Source organism: Apis florea, unplaced genomic scaffold (assembly GCF_048593485.1).
Source record: "Apis florea isolate Af1SG1 unplaced genomic scaffold, ASM4859348v1 contig_3496_pilon, whole genome shotgun sequence".
NCBI classification, from domain to species: Eukaryota; Metazoa; Arthropoda; class Insecta; order Hymenoptera; family Apidae; genus Apis; species Apis florea.
The window spans coordinates 222,157-239,241 of NW_028256773.1; the positions used below are offsets into that span (position 1 = coordinate 222,157).

Genomic DNA, 17,085 nt, shown 5'->3' on the forward strand with positions numbered 1-17,085 from the left:
GTGCGCATTCATTCCAAAGTTGTGCAACCAACGATTATTTTTTACTGCATTCCGACACAGTCAGTTTCTTAAGATTTTCCTGATTCCTTTTGTGACACGTTTGCTTGATTTGCAGTTTGATGGATTGATATTTGAATCGGACAAATATTACGAAGTTCGTGATTGAAATTATCTCGTTCAACTTTCATTCTTCTGAGGATTACTTACTGGATAATCATTTTCAGAATCAAGAATAAGAAATATCGATAAAGAGTTTTCAATTCTTTGAAATCGTGGCTCTTCGTAACATTCGTATTTTAACGAATACAAATTTCTTATATGTTTCTTTTCATTGAAATTTGTATACACCAATAGTCTCGTCCCATAAAACGAAGAAATAAAGGAAATATCGAGTTCAGCCCAATTTCATGCTTGTAAACCGCAAAATTTTCCAAGTGATTGCAATCACGGCGGCCGAAAACTCATCGAAACTCGTACCACGGCCATTAACAAGTTCAAAATAGATCCGTAAACGGCCGTGGAAACAGTTACCCCGTTGAATAGAGTTAGCAATCGTTTCCCCCATTTAAATTCGTAAATCGGCGAATGGCGTTTACCCTTGGTCGGTATTGGGGGGAACCGCGCCACGATTAAAGCGATAATAATAATCGAAACGATTCATTGCGCCGAGGGATGAGCCGGTCGAAATTCATTCACGAAACGTGGCCCTTGGGACAATCCTATTTTCGCCCTCGAATTAGCCTGATTCGACCCTTCCAATTGTCGAATTAGTTTTGGAAACTGAGCTTCCATCCACAACTTCTATATCGCGAAAGTTTTCAGTAATCGAGATATTGGATAAGAAATTGTCGAAGTCGAGAGAAAAGAGATGATAAAGAAAGAGGTTGATTAAAATTCGCCATTGGACGATGATGGTCCATCACGTTTAATTAATAATGACGTACCTCAAGGATAATGTACGTTTTAATTATAGAGGAAAAGAAGAAAGAATGGATGGAAAGAATGAAGAATGGATGGAAGATGTGTCGGTGCAGAATTAAAACTACCCTTCTTTCCAGCCTCCACGCGACCGTGTCGCATCTGTGATATCCGACAAACAGCACATAATTATGCGCTGTAAATTACGGTTGACTAACGCACAAAGATAATATTCAAACGTGGACCATGTAATTAATTTCGTTCCGTGAGCCATAGAAGCGCTGATGATTCGTGGCTGGAATCATTTGTCGAAGATAGAATTATTGCAATTTTGTTCGTTCGAATTGGCTCGCGGATGTTGATTCGATGGTGAGAAATTTTTGTAAACAGGAAATTTACGAGCATCTTTGACGCGAACTTTGATGGTAAATAAATTGAGGGGATTAATCAAGATTGAAGCAATTTAAATGGAGATGAAGGAGTGAATATTAAATATATTTATAGGTTGTCTGAATCGAAAGTGGAATTTTAATTTGATTTTACTCTGATGGTTTTATAAATTGGTAATTTGAAGTTATAATATTTAGCAACAAAACTGTTCCTTGTTTACATAATTCCGTAAAGGAATTAATTAAATTTAAAATGCAACTACATTGTTTGCTACGACATATCTTGAATATGATTATTATCAGGGTAGATAAAGATTACAAAGAAAGAATCTTCAATTAGAAAAAAAAAAATCTCATCTACATAATATCTACGTAATATAATATTCATTAATATTCAACATTATCCTCGCAATGTTCCAATTAACCAACTCGTCGTGTCCTTAATTTCACATTTCCATTATCGGCGAAATAATTCGAAAACACTCTATAAACCAGCCAATCGACTGCTCTACAAAATTACATTCCGAAAATCCCGCTTTAAACATTACTCTAAACTACCACCCATACATTCACCGCGCTGACAATCTCGGATTTTCGAAGAATCGTTCCCGAATTCCACGCAAACCTAGCAATCAATCCGACCGTATTCGCTCGTATGCATTCCGGATCTCGATAAAACGACGATCTTGTCGAAAATGTGAGGCGTGGAAATTCCCATCCCATGATTTGCAGCTTGAAAATGCTCGAACGATTACGTTTACCACGGATGGCGTAGCACCATCGTAATTCGCGTACTACCATAGTTTCTTTGGTCGTAAACGGAAAGGACACGTATTATGCGGGGCATTGGACAAAGCGGTTGTGGACTGTACAGACGTTGGGCGAAGTGGTTGCAGTCATACAGGCATTGGACGAAGTGGTTGCAGCTGTGCAGGCGTTTGACGATGCGTTTATAGACTATGATACACTTTGCAACCTATTTGGACTAAACGATTACAGTCATGCAGACATTGGACGAAGCAGATTATAAGACATTGTAATTACAAGCGCTTCACGAAACAAACAATGTGTAGATATCATGCAGTTGCAGTCATACAGGCGTCGAACGAAGCAGTTGCAGACAGGCGTTTAAGCAGTCCTTGTATATAAATAAATCGTGCAGTTGCATGTTTATATGAAATAATTGAAGATATACAGGCTATTGCTGTTGTTAGATGTTGAACAAAGTAGTTACAGTTATGCAAACGAGACGATTATGATCATACAGACGTTGGACGAAGCGGTTGCAGGCCGTGCAAGCGCGCGGAATTTCCGAACGACTGTTTCGAGCAAACTGATTTCGAATGCGCCTCGCGATCGTCCGACTACTTGTCAAGCAAATTGGCATTATTTCCAGTTTATTATGGCCGCTCTTGTAGTTACCTGCATACAACACCCAAGAGGTAATAACTCTCCGGTTTTCGCGTCTCGCATATTCATCGCACTAGCATCTTTGCATTCCTTGTACCTCAAGCTTTGATAGTGCAAGTGTGTGTGGAAGTTGAGGGACACGATCTAAAGATGACCAAATTTGTATGGATCCAATGCATCAGATTTTAGAGAAGTTTGGAGGAATCGAATTTGGAGAGAAATTTGGATGAATAGTACAATTGTTTTTCGAAAATTTACGAAAATTTAATCAAGTTGTGATTATTCCGGTGCAATCTACACAATGAACAGTAATATCTACAATACTATTACTTTGGATAAAAAATAATTGGATAATATTAGTATTGTCAAAATACCCAACGTGTCGAGACATTTCTATAATTATTTCGTTTTCAGAAAAGTGTTTACTTTGAACAGAGATGTCAAAATTATCTTGACACCATGTGATTTTCAGACAAGAATGACAATATTGATAATTAATCTAACATACAGTAAGACATGCTACATAATTCTACGACTATAACTTCCATTTCTATCCACGAAAAAGTTAAAGACATTAAGCTTTAAGATGTTTACATAATCTAGAAAGAGCGTGTAGATCATACATACACCCACTTATTTTTTTTCTTAATCGTTTCATGTCGCCAGGAAAAATCTGGTTCCAACAAATCGCCTCGTTTTTCCGCTCTTTATTATTCGTCCCGCCCTGCTGGAAAAGCGGGAGCTTTACCGCGAATATGATCGAACTGCCACCCAATATCAACTCATGGTAATCCGTGGTAAATAATGCACGACGCCTCGACGGTGGCGGGTGTTCCCCGATACTTGGCTCGGGCCGCGAAAAACCGGTGATGGAAAGTAGTTGAACCCTTGGCTGAAACTTCAAAAGCCACTTCTATCCTTCGATCCAAAGCTCGCGTTTAGCGGTACACGGTATCCGGCCAGTCTCATCGATTCGACTTACACGCGATTTTCGCCCGGATACAAAAGTTACCGGTGGGCTTTTACTTTGTCTCGAGAGCGGAGGATGAGAAATGGGTGAGAAATATGGAGCACGACCATGCCAAGTCGCTCGAAAATGTGGAACAGTTGAGCCTCTCAGCTTCGAAATAAAGTCGAATCGTTGAATACCATTGAATATATTTTATACTTGAATTATGACTGGTTATTCCAATTTATCTCGTAAAGTATTACGAAATTATTATTGGCCAAAATTAAAGTTGATTTTTCACCGAACATTCAGACTCGATTCTAAAATAAAACTTGTTAATTATTCGAATTTGTAACTTAATAACAATAACAAATCTTTATTATATCTTCCTCGTTAAATTTGCATATATAATCGTTTTTATCAATTCTCTTCGAAAATCTCTGATCGACAAGAATAGAAGAACAAACGATCTTACACAAGAATAATAAAAATTAGTCAAAATGAAACACTTTCCATTTATGTGTCGTACAAATCCAATTGGAATAGGCCGTGGAGACAAAAGCTAAAGAAGGCTCACCCTCCGTATTTATGAATGGCGGAAGAATAGATTTGAAACGATAGACAAGGGATGCAAAAGTCTACGAAAAGACGAAATATACAAAGGGTGAGGAAGATGAGGGGAGCGAAATCGCGACGAATTGGAAAAGGAAGAGGATGAAAGGGAAGAGGAGATCGCGAAGAAAACTCGGCGAAGTCGAAAGAGATGGAGGAGAAAAATGGGTCGGTTGAATATCTTCGACGAACTTTTCCATGAATACGCCATGCATGAGCAGCAAGTCGCATACGAAACACCTCGAGGATCGGAAACCGGAAGGAAAACGAGAAAGCATAGCTGAAGAGGCGAACGAATGAGCGAACGAGCGAATAGATAGGAGTATAAATTTGAAACTTAGCGATATACAAAAAAAGTTTGCAACTTAAGTGGGAGGAGATTTATCGTAAATTTTTGTTTGAACGATGATTGGAAATTGTTTATTGGATTGTTTGACAGGACAGTTAATTATGGCGGAGTGAGAAACTCTATAGATTATTGTTGTTGTTGTTGTTGTTGTTGATGTTCACATGTTATTATAACCATCATTGAACTTTCTGTTTATGTTTTTCGTTTACCATCGTTAAGCTGCGCGCAATTGTCGATATATTAATGAGATGTTTTTGGAAGATTGATTCTCCAAAATATCGATGAAAATGTCGATTGAAGCTTGTTTAATTACGTTTATGAAATTACGAATAATTTAAATTTGGATTGAATGAAGAGGAAACGATGATGCGTCGAAGATTTTAGCGCAATGATTAATCAACTTACTAACCAACTTATTGAGAAAAGTATCTTTACTCATTTGCAATAATATAAAATAGTTGGAATATTTTATGAAGAAGGAAAAAGTTTGTGCAAATTTTAATTCAATTTATTTCACAGGAAGATAATTTCCCAAGCATCGTTTAAAACTTTAGATAATTGAAATATGTGTACTAAAAAGAAGAAGTGTCTAAAGAAGATTATATTATATATACAATTTTAATAAGATACTATAAGATATAATCATTAAGATTGTACAAAATTTGAAATTAATAACGTTTATAGAAATTACAAAACATTTATCACCAAAAATATACTTAATATTTAAACGAGCTTCTTTTAATCTCAATTACAACTTCAAAATATCATTACTCATAAAAATCTTCTTCAATCTTTTATATCACACTTTTCTGATCTTCTTCTTCAATTTGCTGTCCAAATCGAATTAAACCATCGACTCATCTTTATAAAACGCTTTAGAAAATTCAGATCCAAGGAAGGGTCATCTGTCGAGTTTACAGACCGCGTATGCTTCGTGTTACAGCGAAGGCAGAGGGCTCTGTTCCTCACTGATAACGGTGTTTGGGAGGCTCGAAGGAAAACGAAAGGTTATGGCCACCCTTAGATATAATTTTCCACCGTTTTGCACGGTCGATAATTGATTCTCCGTAGTCTCTATCCATTATCGCTCCTCCCTTCCATTCTTCTTGTCCCTCTCTCTCTCTTTCTCTCTTTCTCTGTTTATGTATTAACCCTGAATACGGATGAATAATCGAAGAAATTATGAAACGTGACACGATCTCATGAAAATTCTGCGAACGACGGCTCGCTCGATTGCCGGTTCTTCCTCCGTTTCATCTCGATTTTCATTTCCCTCGAGACATTTACATAACCGACAACGTCATCCGCGGGAAGAAAATAGCCTACCGTCTGGTGTTAAGCACGCCGGCCTGAAGTGGCACGAACAACTTCCGATTCAGCTCTCTTTTCGCGCAATCTCACGACACGAAGGAGATCGTAATTTTTCTCGCAATTGAGGCTCTCGTGGGAGAACGGAAAATCATTGTTTCATTTGTTCGTTCATTTGACGAAGTATTATTCTTAATGAAATTTGAGCTACTTAGTGTGTTTCGTGCCAATTTTATGTGATTCGATTGCCATTGGCCATGTTTAATAAATTATTGAAAGTGTTATTAATGTAATAAGAAGAGTTTTGAATAAATAAGTATATGATTTCAAGTTTTTTTCTTTGCAAAGATGTTTTTATAAAAAACACTGGCCAATCGCAAAGCTCGTAGCGTTGGATATGTAATCGCCAGCGAGTCATCAAATGTGAACAAACGAGCATGAATGTATGCAATATTAAATCGTTGCATATGAAATGATTAATTTCCAAACTGTTTAAAATCATTCAAAATTTAACGAGTAAATTAAACAACACTCGTGTATTTGCGCGTCGATTTAATGCTCCAAGTTAATCGAACACGACTCGTATCGTATTTCATTTTAAAAGGATTTTGTAATTATATATATATATATATGTGTGAAAAAAAACTTTATGCTCGATATAATAATATTTTTCGCAGACTCGTAAGTGTAATTTACATCATCCAGCCTTAAGTGAAAACGTTCGTTATCGATACTATACGACACCGTTACCTACGAAATTACAAAGTTTCTTAAAACCAAAGTCGACGTTCCGCGTAAAAAACACACATACCAGCCCGCTGGATACCGAAGTTTAATATTAGTAAGAGGAAAAAGGAGATCGGGGAGGAAAAAAGGCAGGTGGTCCCGTGTAGAAAATTGGACGCAGTCCAGAGAAAACGCTGAACAAGGGAAAATGGTAACGCAATATACAATATAATGAATGGAACACTCAGTGTATCGTTAACTATTGTCTCTGACACGAACATATCTTCTCCACGAGGAACGTTAATAGAACTGTTGATTAATAATTCTCCGTATAATGGATAAAAATAAGATCAATTTCGAATGAAATATTTTTCAATCGGTGTTTTCCTATAGAAGAAAAATTCTTACAATTGAATAATCTTTTGGGAAAGAGATTTTTATTCTCTGTTGGGAGAAATTTATCAGAATAGAAACGTACACGTAGAACGAAACGTCGTCGACAATTTGAAAATTTCTGCCGACTTAATAGCCGATGAGAATTTAATTGTAACGAGGAGACCGTTTCGTTTCGAAGTTGAGGCACAAAGAAATTGTATGCAACAATTGCGAGACGGAACATTGTTATCGAGTGGTGAACTCGCCTCGCGTTAAGAAATTAAGTTCTTTCTAAGATTGTTCCAATCTCCATAAATCGAATAGAGGTAAACAAGTGTCTGCTCAGAAGAAGTGAATTGTTGTTTCGACCAATTAACCTGAAACGTTTTCATCGTTTCAACGTCATCGCAAAAAGCCTGGGAAGACGAATAATTTTTTAAACAAAATCGCAATATTCGAAATGAGAACGAATGTATTTTATTCGTTTTTATATTCATATTTTTTTCTGCGAGCTTCACATTTTTTTCGATTATCGATAATAAATAAATAGATTTTTAAAATTCTTTAAAATAATTTTAACATTTGATCAAAATATTTTATCAGACGCCTATGAATATTCTAATTACGTAGAATTTAATTTACCTAATTTACATCCAATTCTGAATTTATCTATATACATTATACAGCCACGAAATTTCACGTGTAAACACACGAATGTAGAGAAGTTATTTCTGAAATTTACGAAGCATACACGCATTTGACAATCGACCTAAAACCTGATCCGTGTTCCTCGATTCCTCTGTTCACCATGTCGATTGTTTCAACATCCTGGATTTAGTTTGAAGAACGAACAAATAAAACAGATCCGTTCTACAAAACTCTATATATATATCTCGATATAAATGTTATAAACCTGTATATCTAAATAATTTTTATCGAGTTCGCTTGGAAATATCAATTTCGTGTCTCGGTATTTTTGTTCCTGTACAGGTTCACAAGACACGATATTGAACGTGGTTCGCGCGTGGTCGTTGTGCATAATTTCCTGTTACATCGCATAATTTACTTTGACGCGCATTCAAAGTTTTCCATAAAAGGTATTGCACGATTAGTGGGCGTACTTGAAAGGAAATAAAACTTGTTTTCGAATAGCCAAATGTGGGGTCAAAAATTTAATAGAAAATGAAATGGAAATAATGTTCACGTATAAAAATAATGAGAAAGCACGGATAATGATAATGTTTTGCAGATACGAAGGTTAATTATTAAATGGATAATTAATGTGTAATTACACGGATTTTAAATATTCACAATTTTTGCACGGTTTAAAATAATAACCGAGAATTTTTAAATTTAGAATTTTTCTTTTCTTTTGATTTCCATTTGATGTTCCATCGAAAATTGAAATTGGGGAGCTCTTTTCGGGATTATTCGACAAAGGATTGAATCAATAATCGATTTTATCTGTTAGAATATTAAAAGAAAGAGCATGAATTTATCGAAAAATTTCATGAAAATTTCATGATATATTTAATTCTACAATTCTCGTGAAGAAGATTATAGAAAGAATACTATTCTTCCATCAATAGTTTATATTTTAAAATTTCGAATTTCCATTAGTACATATAGTGCCTCGTTTGTCTCGTTAATCATTTTGCTTCGCCATTTCAATGAGCGATATTTCACTCTAATATATCATTCTTAAAATTTCATTTCTGTCAACGTGATTTATTATGAAAAATCATATTCTAAATTCCTTAAATCTTACACTCGCGTATACGTATTTCTCTACAATTGTAAAGACAATTTCTATTCTCGAATGATCGAGCCAAAAATTCTAATCTCACAATAATTATTATCAAAGACAGGCCAAAAATACAACAATCCAAACAATAAGACAGATAGGATTGGAATATAATAAATACTTGCTACAAAATTTAGAAAATATTCTCAAACTTGTCTAAAAATCGTAAATCTTTTCCATTCCTGGTGGAAAAAAATTCGAGCTACCAAAAGTGCTGAATGAACAATGGCGTCACTAAATCACCCAAGCAAACTTTTACCACGGAGCTCAATTACTAAAATGGCCACCATTTACGCAAACACGTATCTCGCAAATTTACACATCACACCCGAGCATGCACGCTTGACCAATTGCAAAAAAAAAAAAAAAGAAAGAAAGAAAAAAAACATAAAGAGACATGCAATAGGGACAAATACACGCTTGGATATAATCGAACCACGCGTGATAAACAAATACGTACCATTTAATACGTGGACGGAAACCGTGGTGGCGGCCGCCACATCCGCCAATGCGCAACTGTAATTCCCGCTGTCTTTTTTATTCGCGTTTGCAATGTAGAGCCTGGATATCGCGCCACTGGCGCCCATGTCCGTCTTCACGCTGGAACAGAAAACAAAAATTGTGTAGAAGCGGAAGTTGCCTTTTTAACGGTTTCGAGGAAAAACAGAGATATCGTGGATATCTTCTTGTCACCTCGCAAATACGGAAAATGACGGTAATCAAAGGAGTTTATTTTCCATCGAGAGAAATTCGCGTGATTAAACATTAAACGTTGAGGGAGTTGAAAAATTATTCGAGCAATGAAATAATTTAAAGGGATATAAATATTTTAACTCGTTCAATTTTTTTTTCTTAAATAAAAATTTACGATATTTATGAAATTCAGATGAATGTTATGATTGTTGGAAATAAATAGATTGAGATAATTAGGGTTTTTTAATAGCGTGGATAAGCCAGTTTTAGTTAACTATGTAGTTAGCCACATGTTACAAGTAGTATAAGTCGTTCATTTATTAATCAAGTAGTTTAAGAGAGTTATATATAGTTAGAGAAGCGTTATGGATGTTATAGATCATCAGGCACGAGGAATGAGCTAGTTCTGATCAAATAATTAATCACTCACGTATTATAGATCGTCGATCAAATAAATGAGACAGTTATAATTGTAGAAATAATACAAGTTTCTAAACTTTTTAAATAAACAGAGTATAAGACATTAATAAACAAGTAAGTAGTATAATTCACTTGTTGCTCAAATAGTATTAGACAAGTATACAATAACAATAGCACATTAACGATACAAATTAACGAGAATCATTCGTTTCAAACTTCAAACTCGAATAAAGCAAATCGTCAAGAAACAATATCAAACAGAGAGAATCCTCTCCTCTTTTTGGCCACGCGATAACACGAATAAAATCATAAATTTTATTATTGAAGAACTCTTAAATACTTAAAGAGAAATCGTTCTCCACTTTCGGCTCCTTCAACCCATCCAAATTGGTCCCTCTCGAAAAAGAATCGAACGTTTTTCCTGGGCCACCGACGAAAGAAGAGAAAGAAAGCAAGAAGGGAGGTGTAAATCAAGTTGAACCCTTGGTGAAGCGTCTGCTGCTGGCAGATCGACCGTTCCTCCAGAGTTCACCCTCGGCCAAGACGTAGCATGGGACGGTCATATTACGCGCCCTTAGAGCACAACCCAACGTGAAACACTTTCATTCGATTTACGGGACGCACCTTCTGATAATGACATAACCGAATTTACGAGTGTATCTGGAATGTGGACGAGAAAAATTTCCCTCCGGCCGTTGAATTACGAAACTGGTACGCGACTCGTCCTTGTGTGGGGGGATCGATTTCGTCGGTGGCAATGAAATAGGGGCGTCTCTTATCAGGAGGGATCAATTGCAAATTTTCCTTCTCAATTGCCAAACCTATTCGATGTGTTTTTGATCAAATCCTCCATCCCTTTTATCGAATTTGTAATTTTGTATAGTATTGTGCGGTTAATACTTTTGTGATAATTTTAAATTTTACAATTAATCTTAGAAAAGTCTTCATACGGTTTATCAAAGTTCAACCAATAAATTGTGTTATCAAGATCAATATAATAATTTTTTTATTGATGGAATGTCATTTGAAGAGAGGGAAAATGGTATTATTTTTATTTTTTTAAATATAACTTCGTGATGATACAAGATAGAAGAAAATTTTTAAAAAATTGATGAAAATTTGGAAATTGATTTCACGCACTTAAAAAGATTTTTTCATTATACTCGACATAAATTATTAATTATAAAATCAGATTTCTCAAGGTAGATAAGTTTTCGATAAAATATGAAGGTTTTTGTAATTTACACTTTAGATCCAGAAATTCGATATCTAGATACTTTAAATCCTCGTATTAAGCAATTTATCGAGATAAATTAAATCGAATATAGATATATCGTGGATCAAAATTACAATGAGCCAGTGTTAATTGAAAAATTTCTCCTGTTTTCGTATCAGATTTTCGAAAATGAGGATCAATTCTTCCTAATAATAGGAAGCAATATCCAATAGAACGAAAATAAATCATGTTACTTCGAATTTCCAATCGTGCACGGTCGCAATGCAAATCTAGTGTCTTCATTTCAAACAATTTCACTTTATTTCGTACAATTGATTTCGACAAACATTCAATTGCGATTCCCAATGCAATTGGTGAAATCCAATTTCACCAATCGGGAAGGGGGGGAAAAAATTTTTGTCGAAACGAAATCAATCGAATTTCGGCAAAATGACGTTTTTTCCGATACGCATACGAATATTCACGAGTATCGAACACGAGCTGGAAAGCTTATTTAAATATGGGATACTGTATCGTTCCTTATTTGAATAGCATTGTTCCACTGGAAGGAACGTATACGTGTAAAAAAATAAACGGTGGAAATTTAATATACATTAGAATATATCGGATATGCACATGCACTGGAATAATAAAATATTCTTATTTCTGAATTATAATCTTTTAAATTGGGAAATATTGGAATAAATTTGAATATCATTCGAATAATATATATATATATTATTTGTTAGACAATAATTTTCAATTTCAAATAATTTCTCTGTATTCTTTAATTTTAAATATCATTATGAATTCTTCTTTTAACACCTTATATGAGGAAGATATTTTCCAAAATTTCTTTTTGTTTTCTTTTATCAAATTTATGAAAGTTTTAACTAATTGTTAAAGAATTTAGAAGAATCTTTTCTTCTTAATTGCTTGATCTTGTAACGCAATAACCGATATAATGACATTTGAGGAGCACTTGAGAGCTTAGATTTAGAGTTATATATTTCTGGAAGTGGCTAGGGGAAATGTTACTCCCTTTCGTTTGTTTACTTGCGAACTTCTTCTTCGAGAAGTGTCTCGAGTACGTCGAAATATTACTTTCTTTGGTCGACTGACAGACCAAAATATATTCAAGATGATGAATCAACATTCATCTGATAAAATTACTTCTAGCATATTTTATTTATAATTTCACTTCTCTATAAAAATTCTTATTGCAATACGAATTATATATAAAGAGTTATTAATTATTATTGTTATTAATTAGATTTTAATGAAAAGTTAAAATCTTCTTCTAAAATAACAAAAATTTAATTGTACATTTACAAAATGAAACACGATAAAGGAAAAACACGTCCTCGTTCGACAATATGTAATAGCAAGTAATATAAATAAATTACTTGTTAATTATACATAAATTAAATTACGAATAACAAAATAATAATATAACACTTTCATAAAGTCTTTTCTCTGATAAATAATAGAACCAGTCACTTGTACAACAACAAAATAATTAATATTGAATAATATTTTAAAAATTATGGATAAACCAGACGTAAATGAATAATATAATTAAATCACTTGTCGAATAACGTGACAATATAATTTTTTTTTCACACAAATAGCACACGATCAATTATTGTTACTCGTAAATTATAACAGTCATTATTTACTAGATATTCTATTCAAATTTCTTCCTTAACGAGTAATATAAGCCAGCCACTTGTTAAACAAGTGGAACAAGACAATTAAGCAAGTAGTACAAGTTAGTCATTCGCCAGACAGAAAGACCAAGTATACGAAGATAATCAGTAACCGCATGTAATTGTAAGTCTGACGAGTGGATCACACGTCTGCTACAATAATCATTATTAAACAAAAAAAAAAAAAAAAAAGGTACATCATTTGTCAAACACGAGGAATAAGATAAATCGTATCAGAAACCACGAGATGGCGATCAATCGCACCAAACTTTTTCCAAACACCTTCCAAAGAAAGATGAGATTCCAAGAAGAAGGAAGCGAGCTGAAGCTAAAGGGGTCGCGGTGGAAAGATGAAGAGGAAGGGGAAGGCGTGGAGGTGGCACGGGAAATGAGGCTGCCGCCTCGCATTCCATCGCATCGGCCCCGTTTAAGAATTCATTCGGGATGCCACGTCGCGGCATCCTGTTACCCCCCTTTAGCTCCATAACCGCTTCCCCTCGCCTAAAGGGCAGCAACCGAGACCTTTGAGAATAACGCATCGGGAACCGTCCTCCGACCCCGCCGCGAGGGAAACCGTTAGGGCGTTAAAAGCACTTGTTGCCACCCCGTTATCGTCACTCTTCCCGTTGCGCTGCTCTCGCCTTCCGACTTCCTGAAATCCAGCCTTTGCCTTTGCCCGTTTCGCAACCGATTATTGCAACCGTGAAACGATCCTTCGAGATCTTTGCGATTTACGATACGGGAGCGATATTCCACGCTGGCAATTTCTTCAATTTTCGGGATATTTTTCAGAAGGGGTAGTTTCGCTTGATTTATTGATTATAATCGATTTTTAAAATTTTTCGGAGCATTTCTTTTTAGAAAAGTGTTCGAGAGGATAGGAGGATAGGAGATTAAAGATTATTAATGAAGAAGAATATTCCATTTGCACAAAAATCGTACAATTAAAAATAACACCGTCGCATAACACGGAGCGAAAGTATCAAATTTAACAGCCAGTTTGATAAAACGAATCTCCATTCGGGGGGAAAAAAGGGGAGGCAAAAGGCCGAGGGCAAAAAAGGAAGGATAGAAATGAAGCGGGCAGTATCGTTCCTAATTCGGGTCGGCCGTTGTCGACCCCTCCCCGCTCGCACGTCACAAGAGGACACGTGTGACGATAATTGTCCATCGGGCTTGTTGTAACAAAGCTCGTGACATCGATCCACGTGATCCGACTCGGGCCGGAATTCTCCCGATTGGCACCCTGGGAGAGATATCCACGCCATTTACGATTTGTCCGCCTAACGCGCGTGTCCATGTCTCGCGCCTCGTACATTTTCGCCGCCCTATTTTTACTTTTATTCCTTTTTTTCCCTCCCCCTTCCCCCTTCCACGATACCTTTTAATCCTTTAAACGGCTCGATGAAATTGTAAACTTTCCGCCAAACCGTTGAAACGAAAAAGCAAAGAGAGAAGAAAAAAAAAAAAGAAGAAAAAACGGAGAAAAAAGAGGAAAACTCGAACAACAGATACGTTCGACGTTTTGGTTAGATATTCGAAATTCTATTGTAAATGTGTATCGATGAAAGTCGGGTTGCATCCGTTAAATTTTTGACGAAAAATTGGATGACAGATGCAGGATGTTCAGCAGGTTTGTTTCGAATCGGTTATCGAATCGGGTGAATTTGTGGAAAAATTGGTGAATCGAAGGTTTTTATAATGCGGAATGATGTTGGGGCAAAAGTGTGCGGCCAGTGTAATTATTTTTGCGAATTGTTTTTGGCGAAATATCGGATCGTGTTTTAATTAGGTAGAAATAAAGGTAGAGTGGTTCTTTTTTTTTTTCTTTTTATGGATCGATAACTTAAGTGCATAAATATTGTTTGTTTTTCGCGAAATTTGAATTCTTGTTTGCGATAAGTGTAAAGAGAGATTTATTGTATTTTTTTATTCTACATTTGTATTATATTGAATGTTTAATTCTGTTTTTCTCGAAAATACGTGAACGTGGATGTACGATATTTGTATAGTAAACCATCGATGTGATATAAATATTAAGGAAAAGAAAAAATGATATTGTTTAATTCCAGTTTGTTACGATGGATTTATTATGATTGAACATTAAATTTCGCGTTCATCCACCGTGTAAATAATATCTTCGATAGAAATAAATTTACATATCATAGAATAAATATTAAACATCAAATAATTATTAAAATGTACATACGATTTTACAGTGATAATCCATTCGTTCTAGAATATTAATTTTATAATATGAGATTAATAAAGGAATAATATTAAATAATTATTAATCCAATATAAATCAGAAAGAAAGAATAAATATAAAAAGTTCCAGCGTTACTTCGAAAATATAGAAGATATATTTTCAAATTTCCATTCATTCAAATATTATAATACCTCGAGAGAGAGAGAGAGAGAGAGAGAGAGAGAGAGAGAGAGAGAGAGAGAACAACATAGAGAGAAAAAGGTAACTAGTTATCTTTCTTCCACCTTCTTTCAAAGAAGAGAATGAAAAAAATTCACGTTTCACTTTACTTGCCAAGAATCTTTTCTCCCTTCGTCACTTTTCATTTCTTTCTATCCTTCCATCACTTCGTAAAATAATTGGCGAGTTCACTGAACAAGAAGAGATCAGTTCAAGGTGAAAACTCGGAGCAAATGGGGACGCAGTTGGCGAGGACAGTGCATTTTTAATAACATTCCCGTGTCAATCTTTCTCATCCCTTTTATTCCATCTTTAATCCCGAAACGCTCGTATCCACGAATTGGAGAGCCAAAGAACTACTCTCTTTCTCTCTCTCTTTCTCTCTCTGTGTTTCACTTCTCCGTTTCTCTTTCTATCTCGTTTCACACTTTTATTTCTTTCTTCCTTTCTTCCTTTCTTTCCGCCTTTTTGTTTCACCTTTCTCTGTCCCGCGTCAACGCTTCATATTCGCAAGAATTTAATTTCAAACGTTTTTCCCAGAGCGGATCGTGTCACGAAAAATCAACGGTTGAATTCTCGACTAGGTCGAAGCGATTTCTCGAACCTGTTCTTGGACATCCGAGGACGCCCTTTATGGGGAGGGCGGTGGATCGAATTGAAAGCGTGGAAAAACGCTTTAATAGAAGGTGAAATGTTATATGTAGAGGAGAAACGTGTATTTGAAAAAGACGTATGTAGATTATGATCTTGGATGATAAAGATGATATAATCAATTTTTCTATCTGCACAATATCTCCCTTTATCGATTTAGAAAAGTATGAAAAGATTCTGGATATTGTGTGAAAAACTGATATCGACTTTGAAATCTATTTTTCATTATATATTCGTACATTTAACTTTGAAATATCATTTGAAAAAATTTGTGAAAAATATTATACATGCGATTCTTGATTTAAATCGAAATCCATTTTGTACTTCAAAATGTGATGAACCATGCATGTTTATTAGATCAAAGTATATATATATATATATAAGAAATATTTTTCATTGGGATAATTGCATTAAAATTTCGTAGCGTTTAAAGTGAAATGCTTGTACAATTTTCTTCTTCAGGTATGCAGTTTACAGTGCGAGATAATTTTGTTGTGTTTAATTAAGTAAACAATTAAATATTCCTAGGTCGAAAACACTGATTAGGAGGACGATGTAATTAGCAAACACCAACCAAATATCTAATCTATATTCTTCCTATTTGAAAACTGATCCATTACTGATAATTGGAAAACTTTTTTCAAAAGTATTTATAATCGAATGTATTTCTATACGAGAGAATTTTCAATTTTTTAATTCCAATAATTAGCCTCCTTTGATTCGAAGAAGAATTTTATATGAGAATCTCAAGGATTCGGATTCGAAACGAAACTTTTAAATAACAATAGAAGAAATCAATAATAATTAAAGCATTTCAGAAAGTTATTAATTTACCGTTCTCAGTTTATAATGAAAAAAAATATGGATCCAGTATAAAAAGAGAAAAGTCAGGATAGGAAATTGTTAATTCAAGTAGAAGAAGAAGGAAGATGAAATCAATAACTGAACTTTCCTCTGGTATATCAAGGCGCGATATCCTCCATCAAATCTTTCTCTTTCATATGCTTATTTCCGGGTTAATCGCGAATCAAGTTTCGAAAGATCTTGGCGGAAGCGATTCTCTCCCTCATCACAAAGCTAAGCGGAAGTTGGGCTTAGTTATGAAAGTTCCAACAAAGTATTCGGTGA

At 35.0% G+C, this 17,085-nt stretch overlaps 1 protein-coding gene and 1 long non-coding RNA gene across 9 annotated transcripts in view; one reads left to right on the top strand and one right to left on the bottom strand.

Annotated features, from left to right (window-relative positions):
* The window catches only part of LOC147656691 (uncharacterized), a 174,261-nt gene that overhangs the window by 47,972 nt on the left and 109,204 nt on the right, over nucleotides 1-17,085 (top strand). The gene's annotated exons all lie outside the window — the stretch shown is intronic.
* LOC100871512 (zwei Ig domain protein zig-8) overlaps nucleotides 1-17,085 on the bottom strand; it is a 285,169-nt gene that overhangs the window by 7,457 nt on the left and 260,627 nt on the right. For all 8 annotated transcript variants that reach the window (XM_086913522.1, XM_086913521.1, XM_086913519.1 and 5 more), the window contains one exon: nucleotides 9,301-9,440. In XM_086913522.1, coding sequence (XP_086769648.1) covers nucleotides 9,301-9,440 — 140 coding nt within the window. The remainder of the gene's footprint in view (nucleotides 1-9,300; nucleotides 9,441-17,085) is intronic.